The sequence below is a fragment of the Acanthochromis polyacanthus genome, chromosome 18, assembly GCF_021347895.1.
Source record: "Acanthochromis polyacanthus isolate Apoly-LR-REF ecotype Palm Island chromosome 18, KAUST_Apoly_ChrSc, whole genome shotgun sequence".
NCBI classification, from domain to species: Eukaryota; Metazoa; Chordata; class Actinopteri; family Pomacentridae; genus Acanthochromis; species Acanthochromis polyacanthus.
Genome location: NC_067130.1, coordinates 18,861,199 through 18,885,959, shown reverse-complemented (window position 1 = coordinate 18,885,959; position 24,761 = coordinate 18,861,199). Strand labels below are relative to the sequence as shown.

Genomic DNA, 24,761 nt, shown 5'->3' with positions numbered 1-24,761 from the left:
GGAGGAGAATGTTGAACATGTATTGATTTATTGCCCCAAGTTTCAGCAGCAGAGAAGAGTATTCAAGAGGAAAGTCTGTGATAGTAAAATTAAATTCGAGGTCAGGGAAATTTTGAGTAATTTATCTTTGAAACATGTTGCTAGAGCATTGCTTTTATTTATGGAAAGAACAGGTTTAAGAGAGAGGGTTTAAGGGCTGCTGGGGCCTTCCTGCCCCACACTCCATTCCAGAAGGTGGCGGTAATGCACCTAAAGTTGCGTGCCAACTGCCATTAAACAAAAAGAAGAAGAAGAAGAAGACAAGTCAGATATCGATGCCTCGAACGGAAGTACCGTAACCGCGAAGGACCACACGGAAATCTGCAGCAATGGCGGCGTCTGAAAACAATGTGGATCTGAAGCGCAAAGCTGATGATAGACAGGATGGAGACGGAGATGAAGAAGAGGCAGAATGGGTCGGACCCATGCCGAGCGAAGCCACAAAGACCAAGAAAAGAAAAGGTGGGTTTTCTTGCTGTGAATTCGCCAAACTGTCGGTCATCTACAACTACTGCTAATACATGCTAATAGGCGCCAACCGCAGTCTTGCCAACTTCTGTGTGTTTATGATGTGTTTTTCTTCAGTACTCGAGTACGAGCGTGTTTATCTGGACAACCTCCCATCGGCTGCAATGTATGAACGGAGCTACATGCACAGAGACGTTATCACACATTTAGTCTGTTCCAAGTAAGTGTTGAGGCGCAACACACTTGACTTGCACACGTTATGGTAGCCTCCTGCTGGGTAATAGGGATCTAACTTATGTGTCATGTTCAGGTACAGTTAAAACGGCGTAAATATGTTATCAGCCTTCTGTAGCCTTCTTGATCTGTACGAGAAAATATATAAACATCTAGATTGAAGACAGAGGCATACTGTAGTCTTACTTTCTGTGCAATATTTTGTGTGATACACAATTAAATGCAATGTGCAGACAGGTGAGGAAATAAAGAAAAAACTTGAAACTTCCACCCTATGTGAGAAAATCAAATCCACAGCCAGATGGTGTCATACTCTTTACCACACAAATTCATTGGAATCAATCATTAATTAACTAACCACATGCTGTGATTAAAATAAACAGCAGGGTCTCAGTGAAGTCTGCTATTCCTCCGCCTGCACTACAAATGCTTCATGTAAAGCCCATGTCTAACTATTTGTAGACTAATTCAAATCTGCGGTCAATTGTCAAAACTTTCTCACAGTAGCACACTTAAAGATAGGAAAAAAAGTTGAGTCACTGCTATTCATTTAACACAAAACATCCCTCTGTTTCAGGACAGACTTCATAATCACAGCCAGCCAGGATGGTCATGTCAAGTTTTGGAAGAAGAAGGAGGAGGAGGGAATAGAGTTTGTGAAACACTTTCGAAGTCATCTCGGTATGAACCACGTTTATCACAAATTCTTTTCAGTCACCTCCATGACAGCGGGTCAGGAGGAAAATGCCGGAAACTCTGTTTTGTTTTAATGCACAATGCCTTATTTACTGATTATAACTTGTATTTTGGGGGATGAGTGAGGACTATAAATGTTGTCGTTGTGTTTTTGTCCAGGTGTGGTAGAAAGCATTGCGGTCAGTGCTGAAGGAGCCCTTTTCTGTTCCGTTGGTGATGATCAGGCCATGAAAGTCTTTGATGTGGTCAACTTTGACATGATTAATATGCTCAAGTTGGGGTGAGTCTATATTCTTAGATAGATATAAAATTTTTATTTATTTACAAACGAGAAGTGACTTTTCGCTTTTGATGTAATCTATTGTATTTTTTGTGCTTGGGTTTGTCTCTCTGCAGCTTTCATCCAGGCCAGTGTGAATGGATCTATAATCCAGGTGATGCCATTTCCACAGTGGCCTGTTCAGAGAAGTCTACAGGGAAGATCTTTGTCTACGATGGAAGGGGAAGCAACGAACCCTTCCATGTCTTTGACAAGATGCACACCTCGCCGCTGTCCCAAATCCGCTTGAATCCCAAATTTAGAGTCATTGTGTCTGCAGACAAAGCAGGAATGCTGGAGTACTGGACAGGCCTTCCAAATGAATTCAAATTCCCCAAACATGTGGAATGGGAATACAAAACGGACACGGACTTGTATGAATTTGCCAAACACAAAACCTACCCCACCAGCCTCGCCTTTTCCCCCGACGGGAAGAAGATGGCAACCATTGCTTCTGACCGGAAAGTCAGGATCTTCCGTTTCCTCACAGGAAAACTGATGAGAGTGTTTGATGAATCACTAACGGTAATCTGTCACACATCTTTCAGGTTGGATCTTAACTGATGTTTTAAAGTCATATTGACTATCACACCTGCTTCACGTGTTAGATGTTCACAGAGCTTCAGCAAATGAGGCAGCAGCTGCCCGACATGGAGTTTGGGAGGAGAATGGCTGTGGAGAGAGAACTGGAGAAGGTGGATGGTATTCGACTGACCAATATCATCTTTGATGAGACTGGCCACTTTGTTCTGTATGGGACCATGCTGGGCATCAAGGTCATCAATGTGGAAACCAACAGGTAGGTTCAAATCAGCATAGAGAAAGTGATTTCACCAGGAAGTTGTTTAAAGGAGGTGGTGAGCCACTGTGTCCGAAATCGCATACTAACGTACTACTCATACTAAATGTGACTTCAAAATAAGTATGTAGTGCGTTCACATTAGATAGTATGAAAAGATTGAGTACGCGAGAAATACCCGGATGTATACTATTTCCGGAAAATTTTTAAGTATGCGCGGTGACCACACTAGTCATACTCAACCGCCCCATAATGCTTTGCGAGCTATCCACCGAAATGCAAGCCTACGCGGGATATGTGGCTGGACCGGGGCGATTTTTATTTTATTTTATGTGGTTAAGTAGTCATCCTAATCACCCCACAGATTTGAGAAATAGGTGTTTTCTGACCAACGTTTTAAATTTGTCAGACGCCTCACAACGTGCTACTGAATGCTAGCAGCTAGTTGCAGCAGCTTGCTTTGCATACAGAACAAGTAGCAGCTACCTCCAGTAGCCTGCAGCTACAATTGAAACGATTCGCATAATCTGGCTAATAACTGCATGAGGAGTGCCGGCTTGAAATTGCCACATTAATTATGCGACTGTTTGTTAGCGTAAAATCGACCTGAAGCCGGCATTCAGCCGAGATATTTGATAGCCGTACTTCCGATTTTTGTTGTTGGAGGTTTGAAATGCATTATGGGAAACGTAGTAGTATACTACAGTGTGAGCGGTTGGCATTCTAATCATACTTATAGTAGGTAGTATACAGTATATACTCATTGAGAATGTAGTATGTAGTACGTTAGTATGCCATTTCGGACACAGCCTCGGACACATCTTGGCTAGTGATCAGTTTAGTGAGGAAATGTTGCGATTATTTTTGCTAAATTTTGTGAGTTACAATTTCAGTGCAAAAGGTCATTATCTTTTTATTTAAAAAAACAGTTTGTTTGTTTTTCTGTGGTCTGCACCAAACAAACAAGTGTCCATTAATTACTCTGCCAAGAAATGCAGCGGAGTTATGCCATGATTGCTGTTGGTCTGTCTGTGTGTGTCTGCAACATTCAAAGACGGACAAACAGATTTGGATGAAATTTTCAAGGAAGGTCAGAAATGACACAAGGACCAACTGATTAGATTTTGGCAGCGATGCCACAGATTTGTTAAAGATTTCTGTATTATTGCGAGGTAGTGGCACGGCATCACTGTAGCTATGACAAGTGAACACATGTCAGCTACCCTTCTAACGATCACGATTGTGATCCTTCTACAAATCGACCACTGCGGACTTATCAGGACTTTCTCGTCGGAAATGATACAAGGAACAACTGATTAAATTGTGGGGGTGTTTCTGAGTCCAATCAATTCCCGCTGCTTCATATTTAGGTGATATGATTCGCTGTCTGTACATAACATACACGTGCATAACACATGCCAGTGCTCAGCGCTAGATCATTTTGTTGGGTTGTCATTTTGTTGGCTGCATTCTATATTACTGTGATTTCTGATCATCAATAAATAACAAACAAATGCTGCATTTGTGACAGTGCAATATGAGGGAATGAACAGCTTTGGCGGAGTGCTGCGCTCTCTGCGTGCTCTTCTAGTTCTGGACAATATGATTTGTAGACAGGGTTGTCTCTGCAGCACCACAGTGCTTCATTATGGTGGGATGTTTTGACACATTAAATATTTACATTATATTTAGAAAAATTACAGCTACTAGGATTTGGATGTTGCACTCGACAATGTTGTGATTTTGATCATCTTTTAATTGTTCAGTCCCAGCCTAAAAGTCCAGATCTCCGTCTGTATCTGTATCAAACAGTAGGTCAGTCAGAACACAGCCCAGATCTCATGTTAGAAATACGATGCTTTATAAAGTGTTACGTTTTCTATTTTGAGACAGATTTTCTATTAATCCGTAAATTGTTGAATATATACTGTAGTTTCAGTGATCTTGTCATCAGATGAAAGTGTTTTTAATGTGGCTTACATCTCTGTCTTTGACATTATTGGGAGGATGTTGACTGGTCAAGAGAGTGCTTTGTGCTGTTGCTTCCGAGTGCAAAGTGATAAGTTCTAGTTTCTAAAATGAAGGTAAAATATTGAACGTTTTGTTGTGGGTGTTCTTCACCAGATGTGTGCGGATCCTCGGGAAGCTTGAGAACATCCGTGTGGTCCAGCTGAGCCTATTCCAGGGGGTGGCCAAGGCCATGCATGTGGCGCCCACCGTGGAGATGAAAGCGTCCGAGAACCCGGCCTTGGAGAACGTAGAGCCTGACCCGACCATCTTCTGCACCGCATTTAAGAAGAACCGCTTCTACATGGTGAGATTACGTGACAGTTATTTCAAGGAGACACGGTTGCGTTTCGTTTTTTTCATCTTCATGCAATTTTTTTTTTTCTTTTGTCAGTTCTCAAAGAGAGAACCAGAGGACACAAAGAGTGCAGATTCAGACAGAGACATCTTCAATGAGAAGCCCTCGAAGGAGGAGGTGATGGCCGCCACGCAGGCCGAGGGCCCCAAGAGAGTGTCTGACAGTGCCATCATCCACACCACCATGGGAGACATCCACATTAAGCTTTTCCCCGTGGAGTAAGTGTCTAGCATGCACGCTGTGGCTACGTTCAGTAGCCTCTTCACATCTTCTTCACAGAACTTTGCTCTTTTTGCTTTTAGATGCCCAAAAACTGTGGAGAACTTCTGCGTGCACAGCAGGAACGGCTACTACAACGGTCACATATTCCACAGAGTGATTAAGGTAAGTTTTCTTTTCTGTTAGTGAAGAAACAAACAGTTATGTGAGTCTGTAATCTTTAATCTCGGTGTCTCTGGTGTGCAGGGTTTTATGATTCAGACAGGCGACCCCACAGGCACAGGCATGGGAGGAGAGAGCATCTGGGGAGGGGAGTTTGAGGACGAGTTTCACGCCACACTGAGACACGACCGCCCGTACACACTCAGCATGGCCAACGCAGGCGCCGGCACCAACGGCTCGCAGTTTTTCGTAACTGTTGTGCCCACTGTAAGTTGCGTTTTTGTTTAAACCCTCGCCCTCTTTTCTATGAAATTCATTGCAGCTTCATCAAAGCTAATTACATTTCTGTAACATTTCAAACATGGTTCAATAATGAATTAGTTGCAATCACTTTAATATACAGTAAAGGTTACAGCAACACAGAGTTGAAGCTGCTGTAATCAGTGTTTTTAATATGTGAAGACGGGCTCTAGCAATGTAGAAGAGGCTCCTCATAGGCCTCTTTCAGATCTGCACTCCTTTCCATAAATCAGACGGCATCTGAACGTGTCAGCCTCACGTCTAGATGAGAACTGTGCTCACTTCTCTGTGAGAGCTGTGATGTTAATCTTACCAGATCAGACCTGCTAACATTGTAATTTCAACTTGGATTTAAGTCTGTACTCCATACAGTCACATTAACAGAGAAGCATCAGTATGACGCGATTTGGGGAAGAATTTTTCTGCGTTTTAGCACCAGTACTGCTCCAGAAACATCACAGAGAGCAAAAGACACAGTTTCACTGTTAGTTCACAAAATACCTCATTTTCTGTGATGTACAATTTCACTTCTATAACAAGCTAAAATGTTCAGAAACATCAAACTTTACAACAGGAGCAGAAATTTATTTTCTTGTTGCTTCCAGCTGTTTGTAGGAGTGTTTGGTTTGAGTTTATTAAATACCTGCAGCATCAGCATCATTAACAGACCTTCAAATCATATGGAACTGTCATTGGTTTTGGGTGAAATGAAGCAAAATTCTTTCTGTCGATTCGGCCATCCATTTTTGCAAAGTTTCATGCTTTGATGAAGCAGTGGACGTATCTCCTCAAATCTGGCTCAAATCACCTGGACTGTAATGTGTGATTTTCATTGCTTCGTGCGTTTCTGTTTTCCTGCAGCCTTGGCTCGATAACAAGCACACTGTGTTTGGACGATGTACAAAAGGGATGGAGGCAGTGCAGAGGATCTCCAATGTCAAAGTGAACCCCAAGACTGACAAACCGTACGAAGACATCAGCATTATCAACATCACTATAAAGTGATTGGATGTCTCCATCACATCCTGTACAGTGCTTTTTTTTAAACTGAGTTATTAAATAATACTGAGTGTTAATCTAAGAATGTTAATTGTAGCCAAAAGAAGAAGCTTACAGCCAGAGAAATGAGGTCAATTAGTTTATTTTACAGCATCACATTACGTATAATTTACAAAAGCCATTATCAAGTCCACTGGTAACAAAGGTTTCAATGCGCATTGTGCTTCTACGTTTCAAAAAACAAATGGAAATGTCCTCACAAACTATGTGGAAAGGCTGTTAACACGTGCATTTTTTAAATTTGTATTTTTATACATAGATACAAATAGTAAACATTACATAGCAATGAATAAAGATCAACGCAAATGATGGTTCCTCGATAACAAGACGGGTGTCAGCGTTAGGTTTCATGTTTCACTACGTTTCACATTACATTATTACTGAAGGCTGTTTAAAGGTGTACCATCTCGTAAGCACTTCAAACAGGACTCGTGTGAGAAGTTTATATAGGAATATTTTCACAAGACATGTTCTGCAGTGAGGTTAATACACAGAGTCTACTAAGAAACAGCAGATAGTTCATTTGCGTCCAAATGAAAACTGGTAGTGAGGCAGCAGACGAGTGCATTCTGCGTGCAAGACACTCCACAAAACGGAGGCAGAATCGGTGCATAAAAACTCTGATTTTTTTCTCCCGACGGCCTCGTATCAAAGTAACGCTCCCGCTCATAAATAAATTCAGTAAACATTTCTGTAACAGAAAACACGACATTCAAACCAAAACTCAACTGGTGCACCATTCCAAGACCAGCTGCAGTATTAAATACACTTTTTAAAAAAAACTTGCGCACATAACTTAAAGTCCCAACAAAACATCAGCTGCTATTGCTTACATTAGATGGCAAGGCAAAGTCTGAACGTTTGGCCATCAGTGTGAAGCCGCTGGGTCCGTTAGATCAATGTTTCTGTCCCATCTCACTTCCCTGCAAATGCACTGGATTGTAGTGACGTCTCAGGATTATCTGAAGCTTACTGAAACAACTAAAAAGGTACATAAAAGATACTATCATTACAACATGGACCACTGCGTTTAGTTGAGATTACTGTCACATATGGAGCTGGTTATGATGAGTAAGATGAGAGAAACTACAGATACAGGCCACTCTGTCAGGGTACAAGGAGCGTTTCTAACATTTAACTGGACCTAAGTCTACTAGTTATAGATGCCAGATAAACGGCTCGTCTCCTCGGAGGGTTAGAATAAAAAGTGGAGTAAGCATTGTGTTAGACTGTAAGCTGCCTTAGACATGAAGCAGGGTGAGCGTTTGTAGTCTTAACTCTGGTTTTAGGACCAGTGAGTTTATTAGAAGTTGGAAGGGACAGACCTAGAAGATGTTTTCCGGTGCAGCGTGTAGCTGGAGAATGCATTTACATCTTTGTTTCCTTTGTCCACAATGGTGCACAAAGAAGGAAAGATGAGGTCAGGCTTAGAGCCGCAGCCTTGTCATGAAGTTGTTCAGAAGTGATGAACCGGGCTCAGAGGCTGGGATATGGGTTCATTTTATTGGGGGGAGAGTCAGTATGTGAGGGGACATTTAGGCGACGTCCAGGACCCCGGCGGCCACCAGCTGTCTGGAGAGCCAGTCCAGCCCCTCGTGGAGGCCCATCCCGCTGCGGGCGTCGCAGCCCTGAATGTGCCAGCTCCTCCCGCAGCACAGCTTGTGTAGGCTCAGCAGCTCCGTCATCTCCTCCACAGACACGGCACCGGGAACGTCCTGCAGAACCAGCAGCAAACTTACAATCAGCTGGGTTCCGTTTTGTAGAAACTCACAGTGAGACCAGACGGTGTGTTTACAGTACCTGCTTGTTCGCAAAGATGAGCAGCAAGGCGTCTCGCAGCTCCTTCTCCGTCAGTAGTTTGGCCAGCTCGCTGTGGGCCTCCATGAGCCGGTCCCTGTGGCAGCTGTCGATCACAAACACCACGGCTGCACACACACACACAAGAGTCCGGGAGGATTAACTGGAGTTAAATGGAACTTGGGCTGAGCGATTTGGAGAAAACATCTAACTGCGATCTCTCCAACAGATAAGCAACTAGAGTCGAGCTTAAGTTCAATATTCCCTGTGTAATGATTCAAAACAACATAACACTACAACGTGTTATTCATTCATTACTATGTGGAATATCATCAAGAGCATGACTGTGACACAAGGACGACAACATTTTTAATTCAGTGATTTTTTTCCTTTTTAGGGTTGACTTATAAAATATTAGAAAATGGCAAAAGAAAAGTCGCAAGATTCGGTCGTTTTGAGCAGCCTTGGTGGAGTATTGCACTCTAAGTGCTTTTCTTGTTCCTAAATGATTTCTTTCCAGACAGGCAACTGGGAAACAACTAATTATTTTGAAACTAAAAGATGAAATAAAATATTCTTGAACCTTAAGATTTTTAAATTAACCATCTGAACCCCAAAACCTACTGGTGGGTTTGAAAGTTGTGTTGAATTAATGGAAAAAAAAATAATCACATAAATTTGATCATTTCTCAGAGCAAGAAACGGTAAAAACAGAAGGAATCGTCTTTGAACAAGTCGTGTGACTTGCAGTTCTGTTGGAAAAATCAACCAAATCTAAGCTTAAAATCATGATATTTAAAAAAAAAAAAAACACTAAAGTGTACATGACTCACTTAAAAATGACAAAGAGAAACAAACAAAAAATATTGTAGCATATCTTGTGACCAAAAATAACAAAATAAGAGTGAAAAGTATGAAACTAATTCTTTGGGTCTAGTTCAAGTCACATATTGCAGTTTCATGCACAGTCATCTTTTTTCCATGTCTGCTACGGCTACATCTTGCTAATTCAGCCTCCTTGGGACCGAGTGACTCTAGTGTTCGTCCACCACATCTTCAGTATCTGACATTCAATGTGACAGCTGTATCTTCAGCTATATCACAGGCTGTTATGTCTGTACATGAACATTTGTAGTACTCACTCAGTGTCATTTCTATACTGCAGACAAATATTACCTCTGGGTGCAAACTCAAGAATTATATCGTGTGTCGATCAATAAGTTTCCTTGTTAGCTTGCATCATGCGGTGTGGTCTCACAGCTCCATTCATAACAGTAAATCAGCCTGTTCCTCCCCACTGGAGGAACCACGCCTAAACACACACTCCATTTGCAACTTTTCCTCATTAGAACCTTTGGATTATTTGTGGTTTGATCGGCTACTTCAGCTGCGACCCTCCCAGAGAGGCCACTGTCAGCCGTTCCCCTTCTTTCAGATTTTAATTGTTCCCAGAGGATGAAACCAAGTGACTTTGGTGAGCCTGTGACTTTTCCTCTGACACCACAAACAGGTTGACATTTATGGTTCAGAGTGAGCCATAAATGTCAACTATCTGATGGATTGCTGTGACATTTGCTCGACATATTTAAGGTCTGTGGAGGATTCACTCTACATAACAATACCGCTGATTCCATCAGTTTGCCAAACGCTTTCATTTCTAAGTAGATACCCGCAAAAGTGGTGACACGAGAACACATCTTCCAGCAGGATCTTAAAGCGTGTACACAGTGATAGAGGTGATTTAATGTACTTAAAGCTGCAACAATTCAGTAACATGACACAGATGATATTTACCTGGTCTGCTTCAAGTCTTTTCTTGTCATTTCAGTATAAAATAACCCAATTCAAATACTTTAACAGGCTGCAAATACTAGCTTTTTATGTTGTTTTGGAATTTATCTACACTCAGTGCACTGTGGAACATTTACTACAGATAACAAACCAAGCCCTAGTGATTCATCAATTGAATGGACAAAAGAAAATCTTTTTTGTTCACTACAGTCTAAAGCCTAATTCAAGCAAAGTATTATTCAACTATACTTTTCAACAACATGCCATGCACAGTGAGCTGACCATGTCATTCTAACATGCAGACAAATAAAGAACAAGACATTCAAAGCGTGTAAAGCACAGATCATACCTTGAGTGTTCAGATAATAGTGTTTCCAGAGAGGCCTGAGCTTATGCTTCCCTCCCACGTCCCAGATAGTGAATTTCAGGTTCTTGTATTCAACCGTTTCCACATTGAAACCTTGAAGAAAAGATTAAAAACAAGAATTAATCAAGAGACTTGAAATGTTGACATGAAGAGCCTATAGTATGCTTTTTGCCATTCCTTTAGTGTGACAGCTGCTTTTTTGTGCAACTTTGCAAAGTCCACGCCAAAGGCACATATTTTCTCTTACAAAGCAGTAAGTGTTACTTCATTTTCATCAGGACAGCTGACCAATCAGAGCAGAGTAGTGTAAAATAGTGTGTTGAGGATAAAAGGTGCTGCAGCAATAAGAAAAAAAAGAGTAGTGAACACTAAAGCATGCTGTAGTAGACACCCAAAATACAAATCTGAGCATGTAAATGTGCAGAATATTGGCTCTTTAAAAGTCCCGCAGCATTTCTAGATTGGTGAGCTGATTTTCATCATACTCCAAATGCCGTTACCAATGGTTGGGATGGGCTGCATGAACTCATCCTGTTTCAGCTTGAAGAGGATGGTGGTTTTTCCAGCTCCATCGAGCCCAAGAGTCACAACACGGATCTCCATTTTTGGACCAATGTGGACCCGGTTGTCCTGAAAACATATTTTCAACATCATTGTTACACATTGGAGGACGCCACTACCCTGAACATTTTATGACAGATTTCATCAACACTGGAGATGTCCTGATCAGGGTCTTTTTCCTATCCGAATCATTTAATACTTAGCATCTGCCTGTACTAATTCACAACCCAACACCATTTCCTGAGATAATACAGATGTCAAGTACACTAAAGGCATTACAATCAATACAGTGTATATGTTTGACAACTGAACAACTCTGCAATGCATTTAGAAGAAAAAAAAAAGGATTTCTGCATCAAAGCTGTTTGTTAATATCCTGTAGGTAGTCTTGAACCTTCATGTAAAGCTTTGGTAGGACACTGTCTGAAATGTAGTGTGGAGATGGTAGAGTATACTGTGACTCCACAAGCTCCAAAAACACAGAGAACCTGTATTCTCTAAATGCATGTCAGAACATGTATTGTTGATAAGCTGTAGTACCTCTCTGTTCCACCAGGTGGAGCCTATAACTGGTAAATAATGCAGGCATTCAGGCTACAGAACGCTCAGTGGTAACAGGACAAAGCATTGTTCAAGACTTCTGTGACGTTTCATATCCTCCAGCCAGAGCTCATGATTAAACAAGCCGGCACTGACTAGGACACAACCACAAAGCATGCGCTTAATTTGTGATATCAATTATTGTGTTATTGATTGATAATGCTGCTGATTGTTGATTATGAAATGATTCAAAATTTGCATCCCTATAATCATGTCACAAACTGTGCTCTCCTTTTACAACACCTACGTGACAGCCGATACTGACTTGCAAAAACCGATCTTTGAGATCAGAAAAGGACGTCCCTTGTTGACGTGCAGATTTCCAGGACTGACTATGAACAGTGTACCTTAGTGAAGGTGACAGGGATGCCAGCATCTAGCTGAATGTGATCTGCCAGCTCAGTGAACTGATGCTGCTGCTTCTGAAGGGTCTCCAGCAAACAGTTGATCTCCTGCTTTGCCAGCACAACTCTGCAGTCATCCTACAGCAGGACAGAAGCAACACGCACTCAGTACTGGAAAAGCACTCAGAGAAGGCAGTACTCCGCCAAAGCTGTTCATTCCCCCATATGGCATTTTCTGAAATGCAGCATTTTTTATTCTTTTGTTTTTTAGAAATGCTGCATTTATTTAATAGTTATTTATGATAAGAAATCATAGCAACCTTAGCATAGCACAGAATGTGGCCATTTAATACAAATGTACGCTCAAACGAAACGACCTTGCGCTGAGCACGGACATGTGTTATGCATGTGTATGTGATGTACGGATACCTAATTGTGTGATCTAAACATGTAGTGGGTGGCGGAAATTTATGGGACTTGGAAACACCCTCACAATTTAATCAGTTCCTTGTACCATTTCTAGGGCTGGACTCGAATATCCGAATATGCGATCGTCGTGTTGGTATCCGAATATTAATTTTGAGATCCGAATATTCGCCAGCCCTCCCTCTCCCCTCATATCACGCTGACCTACCAACATTGATGTCATACTGTACTTCGTCCGTTTTAGTAAACAGAAGACAAAAGCCGAAGACGGAGATATGCATGCTAATGCTATGCGAAGCGCATTTTCGAGACGAGCTGAATATTCGGATATTCGTCATTAATTGGGCCTGAATATCCGAAGCCCAGAAATTGCTATTTGGATCAGCCTAATCATTGCCAAAATCTAATCAGATGGTCTCTGTGTCATTTCTGACTTTCCCTGAAAATTTCATCCAAATCTGTTTGTCCGTTTTTGAGTAATGTTGCTAACAGACAGACAAACCAATGCTGATCGTCACATAACTCCGCCGCGTTCCTTGGTGGAGCAATAACACAATATCACTATCACCTGATGCTGTGGCTTTAATCCTTATTTGGAAAAAACGGCCTTTAAATGCAGCCGTTTATTCATTGAGCTCAGCGTTTTCAGGTCTCCTACCTGCTGCAGTGTTTTCTCGCAGTGCAGGCAGGCGGTGGAGACCTGAGACAGCAGGATGGTCATGTCCTCCTGCTGCTGCCTCAGCCAGATAAGCCTCTCCCTGACGTGAGCATCCACCACGCTCAGCGCCATCTCCTCCTGCCGACACAGGGTTTCGTGGAGGTCTGCAAAGTAAGCTCGGACGCAGGAGCGAGCGCTCTCTGCTGTTCCGGGAACCTGACGAATACGTAGACGGACGTTAATACCAGAGTACAGGCACGATTGTTTGTGTTTTACAAAGAAGTCCCATGTTGGATCTTACATGTTCAGTGTGTGCCATGCCGACTCCATCCTCCACTATCTGCTCGCCGCCTTCTATTTGCTGCACGATGCCCACCAGCTTCCTCGAGTACTCGGACACCTCGTCTGTGAAGGTGCGGATGCAGTGGGCCATGTCCAGGATGGACGCACGAATCTGATTCGCTTCAGTCTCAAGAACAGCGTGCTAGAAAAGAAGTTCAATAATGCATTGTTATGTATAGATGTTTTGTGTCTCTTTGCATGACCGTGTATGGATGTTGTCTCTTTGTGTCTGCTTTCTGTCCGTTTGTGGTCACTTTGTGTCTCTTTGACATTGCTCTCGTCTCTCTGTGGTCATTTTTGTCAGTTTGTGTTTTTTGTGACTCGTGGCATGGCCATGCATATGGGGTCACTTGTCTGTTCGGTTGTGTTGTGTCTATTTGTGATCTGTTGTCTATTTGTGGTCATTTTCTGTCTGTACTGGTTCTTTTTGTCCAATTGTGGTTGTTTTTTTAATCAGTGGTAATTTTTGTTTCTAATTATTTTGATTGCTATTTTCCAGCCCCTTGATATATTTTGGTAGTAACATTAAGGAATAGTGGAGTCACATTCTAAAACACATCTTTGATATTACTGCTGCTAATATTCTGGTGTGAAATGGAAAAATCTTCCTACCAGAAAACTTGATATGACAAAAAAAAAAAAAAATCAGATTTCAGCAAACAAATCAGATTTCTACAGTAAAACATCCTCTAGCTGTGATGGGAGTTTAGGACTCAGGACTGATTTACTTGGAGCTCAGTTTGGAGACACCTATGTGGATCCTGCTGCTGTTTGAGGCTGGAGGTGTTACATAAACTTAGAGGAAAGATGCCTACAAACAGACGGAAGCAACACATTAAACTTCAGTTTGTGTTAATAGCGAGGTGTGGGAACCTTCATCAACTATAGATTACAGTCACCGTATGATGCTTTCACTTGCACCTGGACACTGCAGTGACATTCCCACTTTGACATTGGATTGTCAGTGAATGAACACTTGAGTTGGCCACATGGGTGACCGATAAGAGCACGTTATTGGACAGGCAGAGCAGCCCACTTTCCCTGCAGTGTTTCTGCAGAAATTTTAAAAGTGCATATATTAGAGCCAAAGAAGAGCTGCCCTTTTCTAACTTAAAGTCCCAAATCCTTCTAATGAAGATCAAAATAAATGTACAAAGCATTCATCTTTGTGGTAATTTTTGTCTCTTTGTGTTAATATGGTGAACCTTTCCAGCCATTTTCTGTCTCTTTATTATGGCTGTGTGCTAGCTTAGCCGCGCTAGACAACCCACGGCAACGAATTTAATTCTCTGCCAGGGTGGGTCAAGTTACCCTCCATAAGGCTCGAGGCTGGATTCTCCTAAAACTGGCCGGACCAATCACCATGAAGAGTCAGAAGGCGGGCATAACTAAGTGATGATAGAGGCGTGACGATTCTGACAGAAACAACCGGAAACAACTAGCCTAGCCGTGCTAGACAACCCACGGCAATGAATTTAATTCTCTGCCAGGGTCGACAACAAAAACGACAACAATCGTTGAGCTCCATTAGCACCAACTCTGAATAATCTTTCTGTTAACATGTCTGCAATATACTTGCGCTTCACCCATTGACTGTATAAATAAGGCTTCACCGAACTACCGTATCCTCTGATTTCCGGCGCTCTAGGAGCCTATACGTTGCACTGATTAGTTGTATACCTACCATAATTGCTGCAGAGGGATTTGATAGACAACCTTTTAGCCCGCCTCCCTCCCTGTCGAGCGTGTCTAGACCCTTGTGCCTTCAGAACATGGGTCTAGCATGGCTAGGCTAGCTGTGTGCTTCTTTAAAGTAATTTTTGTACATCTGTGGTCATTTTAGTCTCTTGGTGGTTGTTTTTGTGTTCCCCTGTGCTTTTTGTTTTCACCTACCTTATGTCCCTGGTGCTTGCCGTACTCCTTGCACACACAGCACATGAGAGGCCCAGACTGACAGGCCTCCTCCAGACAGACGAACTCGATGGCGTGGACCTGATGCTGCGGGCAGAGCGTCTTCTCATGGGGCTTATCGGCCAGCGGCACCCGACGGTGTTTGGCCAGCGTGCGAGTGGAGTGGGTGAGCTGAGAGCACTCGGCACACAGGTGGGTGGCACACACGGTGCAGTACATGGAGGCCGTGTGGCTCTCGTCCTCGTCACACCGAATTATACACTAGTTGAAAAGAACAATTGCGTGAAGGGCGAAGCAGGTGTGAAAGTGGTGTATGTTACACAGCGGTTGCACAACAGGAAAATGATCGCTGCCTTACTTCTCCCATCCCTTTCAGGGCGTCTTCCGCCATCCCTGACTGGTTGGTCGCTCCATTCTGGAGTCGCTCCAAGAGTTCAAGCAGAGCAAAGTTCTTCTTTAGACCCCAAACGCCAGAGTCCCCTGAGGAGGTGTGAAGAAACAGAAAATACTTTAAAGCAAACTGACAAAGGTGATGAGTTTCACCCTCAGTACAGAGAATATCCTAGACAGAAGAGGGCGACAATCACATCTACAGTCAGCTGGTCACAGTTTTCTGTAACAAGTTTACAATGTTGCAGCTGTCTTCTGAACAAAAAAAAACAACAACTTTCCAGTATGATGCAATCTAACACAAACTATAACATCAGAATAAAGCCTCTGACACAGTCTCACCAAACCAATAATCATAAGCCTCAGCGTTGTTGGGATTACTTGAGATTTCCTTCTGCAGTCCTCTTGTTTAGCAGTCTGGGTTTATGGTCATTTTGTGTCCTCTTTGAACAATTAATCGATTTTAAATCAAAAGCACAATCTGAAACAGTGCAATCAGCAAATCACAAAGGCTACACTGTATGCTGTACACCCCCTGTCAAAAGTTTTGAGACACGTTCTCATTCAAATAAATTAGAACCCGTCTCAAAACTTTTGACAGGGGGTGTACATTTTACGCTGTGTCTGACCCAAGGCGTATTTTGTTTTTTTACTGTTATTACTTCATTTAACTTTCCGAATGTGCTACACTAACACAAAACTGCACCTTTCAGAGTGGCCTTTTATTGTGGGCAGTCTAAGACACACCTGTGCACTAATCATGGTGTCTAATCAGCATCTTGATATGGCACACCTGTGAGGAGGGGTGGATTATCTCAGCAAAGGAGAAGTGTTCACTATCACAGATTTAGACAGATTTGTGAACAATATTTGCGAGAAATGGTGATATTGTGTATGTGGAAAAAGTTTTACATCTTTGAGTTCATCTCATAAAAAATGGGAGCAAAAACAAAAGTGTCGCGTTTATATTTTTCTTGAGTGTATTTAACAAACCATTCGTATTTCCTTGTTACAATATGTCAAGTCTCATTCACCCTGTATATCTCTGTACATTTTGTAAATCTTGCACTTGCTGCATTCTGCACTTCTGTTTTGATGCCAAACTGCATTTCATCACCTGTACTGGTACATGTGCAATGACAATAACATTGAATCTAATCTAATATTTTTATTCAATATTTTGTGTCACAATGATCCATCATATATTATAAATGCATTACACAATAAACACTGAACTGGAGCTTTAAAAAATTAATTGTAAATTGCATCTGTTCAGGATTATTAAGCAGAATGCGAACGCTGTATGTGCTTCTGTTCCTTCACTTTGGAAGTCAAATGAAGTGAAACTTGCAGATACCGGGATGTTGTTTTAAGGTTTTCCATTGGTTCCAGCTTGTTTGTGCCCTGGTTTCAGGTAGGATGGTCAGTCATAGCAAGAAGCAAATCATTCACTATACATGCAAACAAAACCTGCTTTACACTGTCCCAGTCTTAAGTGTATGAACCTCTGGAATTGTCACACTCAACACCCACCACAACATAGAAAATCCCAACCTGATAGAAACACTGATATGATTAAATGGCCCACGGCATACATTCCAGCTGTTGCAAAGAGTGCGGTCAAAGCATGGCTACTTTTACTATACCAGCATCTATGTTACAAATTGAAACACTAAAAAGCACAATGTCTCCAGAAACTCATCCTCTGCTGTGACGCATGTTTTACCAGTAGGGGGCGCCTCCAGAGATGTTTGTGTCTATGATGATATTATTGTATGGCGACTAGTTGAAAACTAGGTCAGTGTAAGACCACATAAATCACATACTGACATACTTTGGTTTCATATTGCACAGAAAATGATCCTGATTATCTGATGTGCACAACACTGTAACACTGTGGTTATTACAGTGATCTCTATTCAAAACAGTCCAGAAGAAGAAATGGTGCAAGGTATTTCTGCTCATGTGTGTGATGAAAACTTATCAAAACACAATCAATTATGGTACAATACATTTGTTTTGATTGCTCCTTGGCAATCCCTTTCCATACTTTGGTAGTTACTTTAAGAATTAAAGGGGTCACATTCTAAAATATGGAATAAGATTACTGTCAAAAGTATTCATCCACGATTCTAACCATTCGTATTCGTAATGTTAAACGTTTGTATGTTAATAAAAAATTTGTACACAAAATTCTGCTGTCATATGCATGAGTTTGATAAATTAAGGGTTAGGATTGTTTTTACGAGTATGAACCTAAAAGTTGTGAGTGCAACTCTAATTTCTACGACTACGAAGTCTTCTCTGTGAGGACGAATTCAAGTTTATGGGTACGAGTAGAAAAATACTGGAATGACGTCACATAGGTCACAGGGGAAGGTAATCGAACACCGATTGCTCCAAACGCGCATGCGCCATTTATAAAGAGTAGATGCCGGGTGGACCCGGTGGACCCATAGATATATACAAACACTAGATGTCTCAAGACGGAGTCGGCGGCGTCGTCACTTGGCGGCCATCTTAGGACAGGGGACTGCTCTGGCGCGCTGTACTGTAGTCAATGGTAAGGTGGATGATTTCCTCACTTAAACACTCATAACTCGCTCAATTCTTGATTGATTTACAAACGGTTTAGTTTATTACAAGCCTTATTAACGTGGCTATGATTCAGGCTCAATTCCGAAATCGCAGCTTTTCGTTTTGAAAAATGCGGCATAGTTGTGTGTCTTTTCTGCCTGGCTACTCACATTGAAGATGGTGTTACTCACAATCTGATTTTCAATTATTAGGTTTTCCTGAGACCAACGTTTTTTGAGAACCTAATCTTTAGGTGAAATTACATTCTTTGTGGTTGTGGTTGTATTTATTTGCGTGTTAAGAGACTTTGATTGAGACCTTAGACTTATTGTTTGTATACATCTATGCCTGGATTAGTTAGCCTGCAGCCGAAATGCATTGTGGGTAATGTAGGCACCAGGTTCATGAAAAGAAAAGACAACATCTCTGTTTGTTGTGCATTGATTTTGGTTGAGCTTTGTTTTTATCTGTGCATTAGAAAGCTGATAGTAATAAAGAAGTGCAATGCTAAATAATAAAATTACATTTACATCCATTTATGCTGAAAAAAGATGATATCTGTGTTCATTATTATATGAATTCAATGGTTTTAATTATTCTTATGTAAGCAGTAAAAGAATTACATCTCTGACGTTTATAACAAACCAAGCTGTTCTAAAATCGGTTGAAAATTGAGCAATCTACAGTGATTTTAAAATCCATGCTCCATTGACTTTAATGTTATGAGTGATCGAGCAGCCCTGTCCCAAGATGGCCGCCATGTGGCGACGTCGCTCCCCATAGGCTGACAGCGCTCATGAGCCATCTAGTGTTTGTATATATCTATGGGTGGACCTACCGGGGCAGGTGACGCCTCACAGGTCAAGTAAATAACACATCCAACTTCTTGTAATTTATTTATTTCATGAAACTGTACTGTTTTAATTGATATACAGTTTATGGACGAAAGACGGTACTGCTTAGCTTGCACGCTAACGAGCCGGGCCGGTGACAGCGAAAAGAGACACTACACATTTATTCAATAACTTTACTCTTGTACCCTGTAGAGCCACTAAAATCACTGGAGCCATGAATCGGCTGCGGCTGGTCATACTACAACTCTTTGTTTGGTGCTAAATGAAAAATTGAATTTTAAGGATTTTTTATGATTATTTTATGAGTATTAAAATTCAGTAACTTCACTCTTACACACTGTACAGTCACCAAAATCACTGGAGCCATCAATTGTCTCCTGCTGGTCATACTACAACTCTTGCTTTGGCGCTAAATGAAAAATCTGAATTTTAAGGAATTTGTATTTTTTATAATTATCATTTTATTAGTAATAAAATTCAATAACTTCACTCTTACTCACTGTACAATCACCAAAATCACTGGAGCCATCAATTGTCTTCTGCTGGTCATACTACAACTCTTTGTTTGGTGCTAAATTAAAAATCTGAATTTTAAGGAATTTTTATGTTTTGTATAATTATTTTATGAGAATTAAAATGGCACTTTTCTTGATGTATGTGGTATATTTTATATAACACACAGGAAAAATGGCATAAGGGCATAATGTACTTGTTTGTCCAAACACATAATTCTGTATAGTAATGGAATTTACAATCCTTACCAAAGAGAGTATCAGATAACACCAATATACCAAACAAACTGTTTAGACTGTCACTTCAAGTACTGATGATTGAGAAGAAAGACGATAAGACACTTTATTGCAAAGTTTCAGTGTCAGTTGATTCATTTATACCATAATGTTAAACTGAGAGTAATATTTTTCTAGTTAAGGACTGTACAGACAATACTTGGAGGTAATAAACCTGACGGTCTGACCAGCACAGGTCACAGCAAGTACACTATGCCCTTATGCCATTTTCCTTGTGTGTTATATAAAATATACCACATACATGAAGAAAAGTGCCATTTTAATACTCATAAAATAATCATACAAAACATAAAAATTCCTTAAAATTCAGATTTTTGATTTAGCGCCAAAGCAAGAGTTGAAGTTTGACCAGCAAGAGCCCATTCATGGTTCCAGTGATTTTGGTGGCTCTACGATGAAGTTATTGAATATATGTGTAGTGTCTCTTTTCGCTGTTGCAGCGGTTTTGCTATTTGCAGACGGTCCCTGTTCACTCGTTGCACCGCCGGCTGCTCATAGACGCCAATGTTATTTCTGTAGCTTGAAATACAGCGACTTTTGATAAAATTGGCCTTGTAGCACATTGTCTACCTTACAACGATTTGAAAGAGGCATCGTTCATGTTTTGACAACATATATCTCATGAGTTATTGATGCCGGAAGTCCGAATCTGTGAATATCTTTCCAACTTTACCGAACTCCGCCAGATTCATTGTAAACTAAACTAATGCACGTGTCTGAGTTTGCAAAGAACTAAAACTGGACTTAATTTACAGCAATTTAGGCTGTACAATGGGCTGATTCATACGCCAATTGCCACGATTCATAATCTCAAATTATGTTTGTTTTGTTGTTAAGCCTCCTTAGCCTCCTCATTAGCCTCCTTGCATTAGAAGGCTAATGTGTCACCGGCCCGGCTCGTTAGCGTGCAAGCTAAGCAGTACCGTCTTTCGTCCATAAACTGTATATCAATTAAAACAGTACAGTTTCATGAAATAAATAAATTACAAGAAGTTGGATGTGTTATTTACTTGACCTGTGAGGCGTCACCTGCCCCGGTAGGTCCACCGGGTCCACCCGGCGTCTACTCTTTATAAATGGCGCATGCGCGTTTGGAGCAATCGGTGTTCGATTACCTTCCCCTGTGACCTATGTGACGTCATTCCAGTATTTTTCTACTCGTACCCTTAAACTTGAATTCGTCCTCACAGGGAAGACTTCGTAGTCGTAGAAATTAGAGTTGCACTCACAACTTTTAGGTTCATACTCGTAAAAACAATCCTAACCCTTAATTTATCAAACTCATGCATATGACAGCAGAATTTTGTGTACAAGTTTTTTATTAACATACAAATGTTTAACATTACGAATACGAATGGTTAGAATTGTGGATGAATACGTTTGACAGTAATCTTATTCCATACTAAAACACGTCTTTAATAATATTGCTGCTAATATTCTGGTGTGAAATGGAAAAATCTCCTTGCTAGAAAACTTGATCTGACAAAAAATATTCTGATTTTATTAAATAAATCAGATTTTTAAAATATCATCTAGCTGTGATGGAGTTTAGGACTCAAGACTGATTTACTTGATTCAAGAATACATAAATGAGATATTAATGCAATATAAAGCCAGTAGAGGCTGCACAGTGGAGTAGTGGTTAGCAGTTTAGCCTTGCAGCAAGAAGGTCCCTGGTTCAAATCCCAGCTCGGGCCTGGGATCTTTCTGCATGGAGTTTGCATGTTCTCCCTGTGCATGCGTGGGTTTTCTCCAGGTACTCCGGCTTCCTCCCACAGTCCAAAAGTATGCTGAGGTTAACTGATTATTCTAAATTGCCCGTAGGTGTGAATGATTGTTTGTCTGTGCATGTAGCCCTGCGACAGACTGGTGACCTGTCCAGGGTGTCCCCTGCCTTCGCCCGAGTCAGCTGGGATAGGCTCCAGCACCCCCGTGACCCTAGTGAGGATAAAGCGGTGTACAGAGAATGGATGGATGGAACGCCAGTAGAGTTTTGAGATCTATGGACTCAGGTCAGATAATAGAGCCCAGATTTCAAACCAAACATGATGAAGCAGCATTTAGGTGTTATGCTGCACACAAATGGAACAAACTACCAAAGTCAGCACCAAACGTTCATATTTTGAAATCCAGGTTAAAAAATGTCCTTTTTTCATGGGTTCATGAGTGACTTTTTTTTTTTAAATCACTGACATTTTAATATTTTTTCTGCTAATCATTTAATGCAAATTATTGTTTTTGCTAAATTCATATTTTCTACGTGCAAATCGACCGCTGCAGACTTATCCATTGGAAACCATACAACAACTGAGCAGCCTTGCCAGAGTGCTGCGCTCTTTGAATGCTTTTCTTGTTAACAAAAAGTGTTAAAGAAAATTAGCTATCTTTATGGAAACTGACTAAGAAAGTAATTTAAGTGTTATTGTGGCAAGAAACATCAATTACACCGATGTGCCTGCAACACCGTATCACTGGAAAACCCAATGAAGTCTGAGTAGTCATTTTCCAGATGAAAGAGGTGCAACAACGACAAATAAATCTGAGTATTTTATGTCTTCCGTGTCAGTGTGTCATCATCGAAACTGTCACTCACCCAGCTCAGTGACCTGTCTGTCAAAAGGGCAGCGGACCGCTCTGCCATGGAGGGGCAACCGGGTGAGACAATCATGGCACACAGTGTGACCACAGAGCAACAGACGAGGGACTTTATCCCCTTGGAGAGAGAAGACGTCCTCACACACTCCACACTCCAGCACCTGTAAACACAAGCACAACTTGATAAACTGCCAAACCACCACTGTGTGTCAGAATCCTGCTGTCAGGGGGAAGAAACATCCCACAGCTGGGAGTGATGTTCACACATTTTGTGACTGAATGCAGAGAGATGCCCTACAGAGAAGAGTCAGTAAACATGTGAGTGTGAGGTGCAGTCATCTAGACGTGCAACTGGTCAGCCTTCCTGATTTCTGTTTCTACATGTGATCTTTAAACAAATGCGATGCAAGCACTAGTTTAAAAGATTATAAGTAAGCAGCGATTTTTAAATCATGTTACTGAGCAGAGCCACCACACAGAGGAGCTGCACAGAAACACAGCTAGGGTAGACAGCTAGCGATGGTTGATCCTCCAGCTTTGTTAGCATGCTGCAGGAACAAATACCAAACATGCGAATGTGCATTGACCCAGCTAAGTTATTTATAACATCAGTAAACAGCACCTTTTATGATTTAATGTTTACACGTATCGAATCTAGCTTAGTGTTTGCCGTCTACTGCCTTCAACGCCAACGCAGCGGCAGCAGCGTTCGCCCAAAATCAGAAGCCACGAAGGCAGAGAGCCTACTGTCGGCGCTTCGTGCAAACTATCCGAACAACACAACCAACACGGAAACAATGTAGATTGAGGAATTCGTGACAAGATTTCAACCTTCACTGTGCTTCCATTAGCTCCCCTCCCGTGTCGGATACAGGGCTCCATCGTCGCTACGGCGCCCTGCTTGTTTATTCCTGCTGCAGCAGCGGCCATTCTTGACGACAGCGCGGAGCACTGCGCAGGCGCAAGAGGTCTATCCCCCAAGCACTTCCGCTTTCGCCCATCAGGTCCTACGAGCGGACGTGTCTGTCGTCTTGTTACTGTCATAAATGTTAATATCATGATGTGAAACCATTATTGCAACATAAATCTGACATCCTCGCTTTTGAACTAACATTTTTACAAACATACATTTTGAAATATTGCTATTTGATCTACTTCCTTCTTTGAAGCGCATGTGCAGTACAACAGAGCTGGTATTTAACTTCATTTTTTCACTCAAAATAGATTTCTAATTTAAAAGGTTTATTCAAGGAGTGTTCCACCCAAAGTACTACTTTATATCCAAGTACCTGGAACATTATTAACATTGTTAATAAAGTATTCCCCCAGACATCATCGCTGCTTAACGTGTAGACAATGGTCTAATAATAATAATATTTAACCACCCTCAACAGTTTGTTGTTGTTCTGATTAAATTCAATGAGGACGGAGGAGTAAACTTTTTTAGAGATCAGTATTTACATCTGCTTGCCAGGTTGGATAGTTCAGTAGACAACACTACCCACCTGGGTGCAGGAGTGGTTTGAATCTCTGTCAGTCCCAGCAACAAAGATCCAAAGGCAAAGGGGAACCAGGATGGCCGGAAAAAATTGCAGGGAGAGATTTTTGTTTGTTTGTTTGCTTGTTTAACAAATTCTAAATTGGGAAATTATTTCACTCATTTTGATTTGATGTGACTGATTAAAACTCTTGGAAGTCTGTGTTCTATTTCTGTATTGCAATCAATGGATTTCTGAGTGGGTTCAGCAGATCCCAGAAAAATAGCAAAAGAGACAAGCAAAAAAAAACCTCATTTGGCTAAATGAGTGCTCGGCCTCAGGTGCTATGCAGGAAAACACAAAGGTCACTGGTATCTAGCAGAACACCGGCAGTCCTTCCTTGGCATCTGTTGGACGTCTGTTGGATGTCCAGTGGGAGTCTAATAGGCGTCTAGTAGGCGTAGGTACAACACACCAGCGGTCCTCCATGGACATCCAGATACACAACATTTTTTGTAAAAAAGGAGCCGTTTGGAAGTTTACCACAATTGGGTCACACCCTGAGATATGGCTATATTCAAACATAATGGTGGCAGAAATG

The 24,761-nt window shown here is 41.4% G+C and overlaps 2 protein-coding genes across 2 annotated transcripts; one reads left to right on the top strand and one right to left on the bottom strand.

The window, feature by feature from the left end:
• Positions 1–337: 337 nt before the first annotated feature.
• On the top strand, positions 338–6,677 carry ppwd1 (peptidylprolyl isomerase domain and WD repeat containing 1). Its single transcript, XM_022198342.2, has 11 exons — positions 338–501; positions 625–727; positions 1,319–1,422; positions 1,597–1,717; positions 1,834–2,281; positions 2,365–2,555; positions 4,680–4,869; positions 4,957–5,138; positions 5,223–5,304; positions 5,386–5,568; positions 6,463–6,677. Exons 1-11 carry the CDS (start codon positions 369–371, stop codon positions 6,604–6,606), a joined length of 1,881 nt encoding a protein of 626 aa, XP_022054034.1. The 5' UTR covers positions 338–368; the 3' UTR covers positions 6,607–6,677.
• A 49-nt stretch (positions 6,678–6,726) lies between these two features.
• On the bottom strand, positions 6,727–23,656 carry trim23 (tripartite motif containing 23). Its single transcript, XM_022198343.2, has 11 exons — positions 23,514–23,656; positions 22,681–22,843; positions 15,816–15,937; positions 15,440–15,718; positions 13,506–13,688; positions 13,205–13,420; positions 12,124–12,258; positions 11,116–11,245; positions 10,598–10,708; positions 8,461–8,585; positions 6,727–8,375 (listed from the first exon to the last, which is right to left on the bottom strand). Exons 1-11 carry the CDS (start codon positions 23,610–23,612, stop codon positions 8,196–8,198), a joined length of 1,743 nt encoding a protein of 580 aa, XP_022054035.1. The 5' UTR covers positions 23,613–23,656; the 3' UTR covers positions 6,727–8,195.
• Positions 23,657–24,761: the final 1,105 nt, after the last annotated feature.

Coding starts and splice junctions, on each gene's coding strand:
- ppwd1 (XM_022198342.2), top strand. CDS start 369: ATGGCGGCGTCTGAAAACAATGTGGATCTGAAGCGCAAAGCTGATGAT. Junction 728..1,318: donor ACACATTTAGTCTGTTCCAA/GTAAGTGTTGAG, acceptor CCTCTGTTTCAG/GACAGACTTCATAATCACAG. Junction 1,718..1,833: donor ATTAATATGCTCAAGTTGGG/GTGAGTCTATAT, acceptor GTCTCTCTGCAG/CTTTCATCCAGGCCAGTGTG.
- trim23 (XM_022198343.2), bottom strand. CDS start 23,612: ATGGCCGCTGCTGCAGCAGGAATAAACAAGCAGGGCGCCGTAGCGACG. Junction 22,844..23,513: donor CTAATGGAAGCACAGTGAAG/GTTGAAATCTTG, acceptor TTGTGTTTACAG/GTGCTGGAGTGTGGAGTGTG. Junction 15,938..22,680: donor CAGACAGGTCACTGAGCTGG/GTGAGTGACAGT, acceptor ACACCTCCTCAG/GGGACTCTGGCGTTTGGGGT.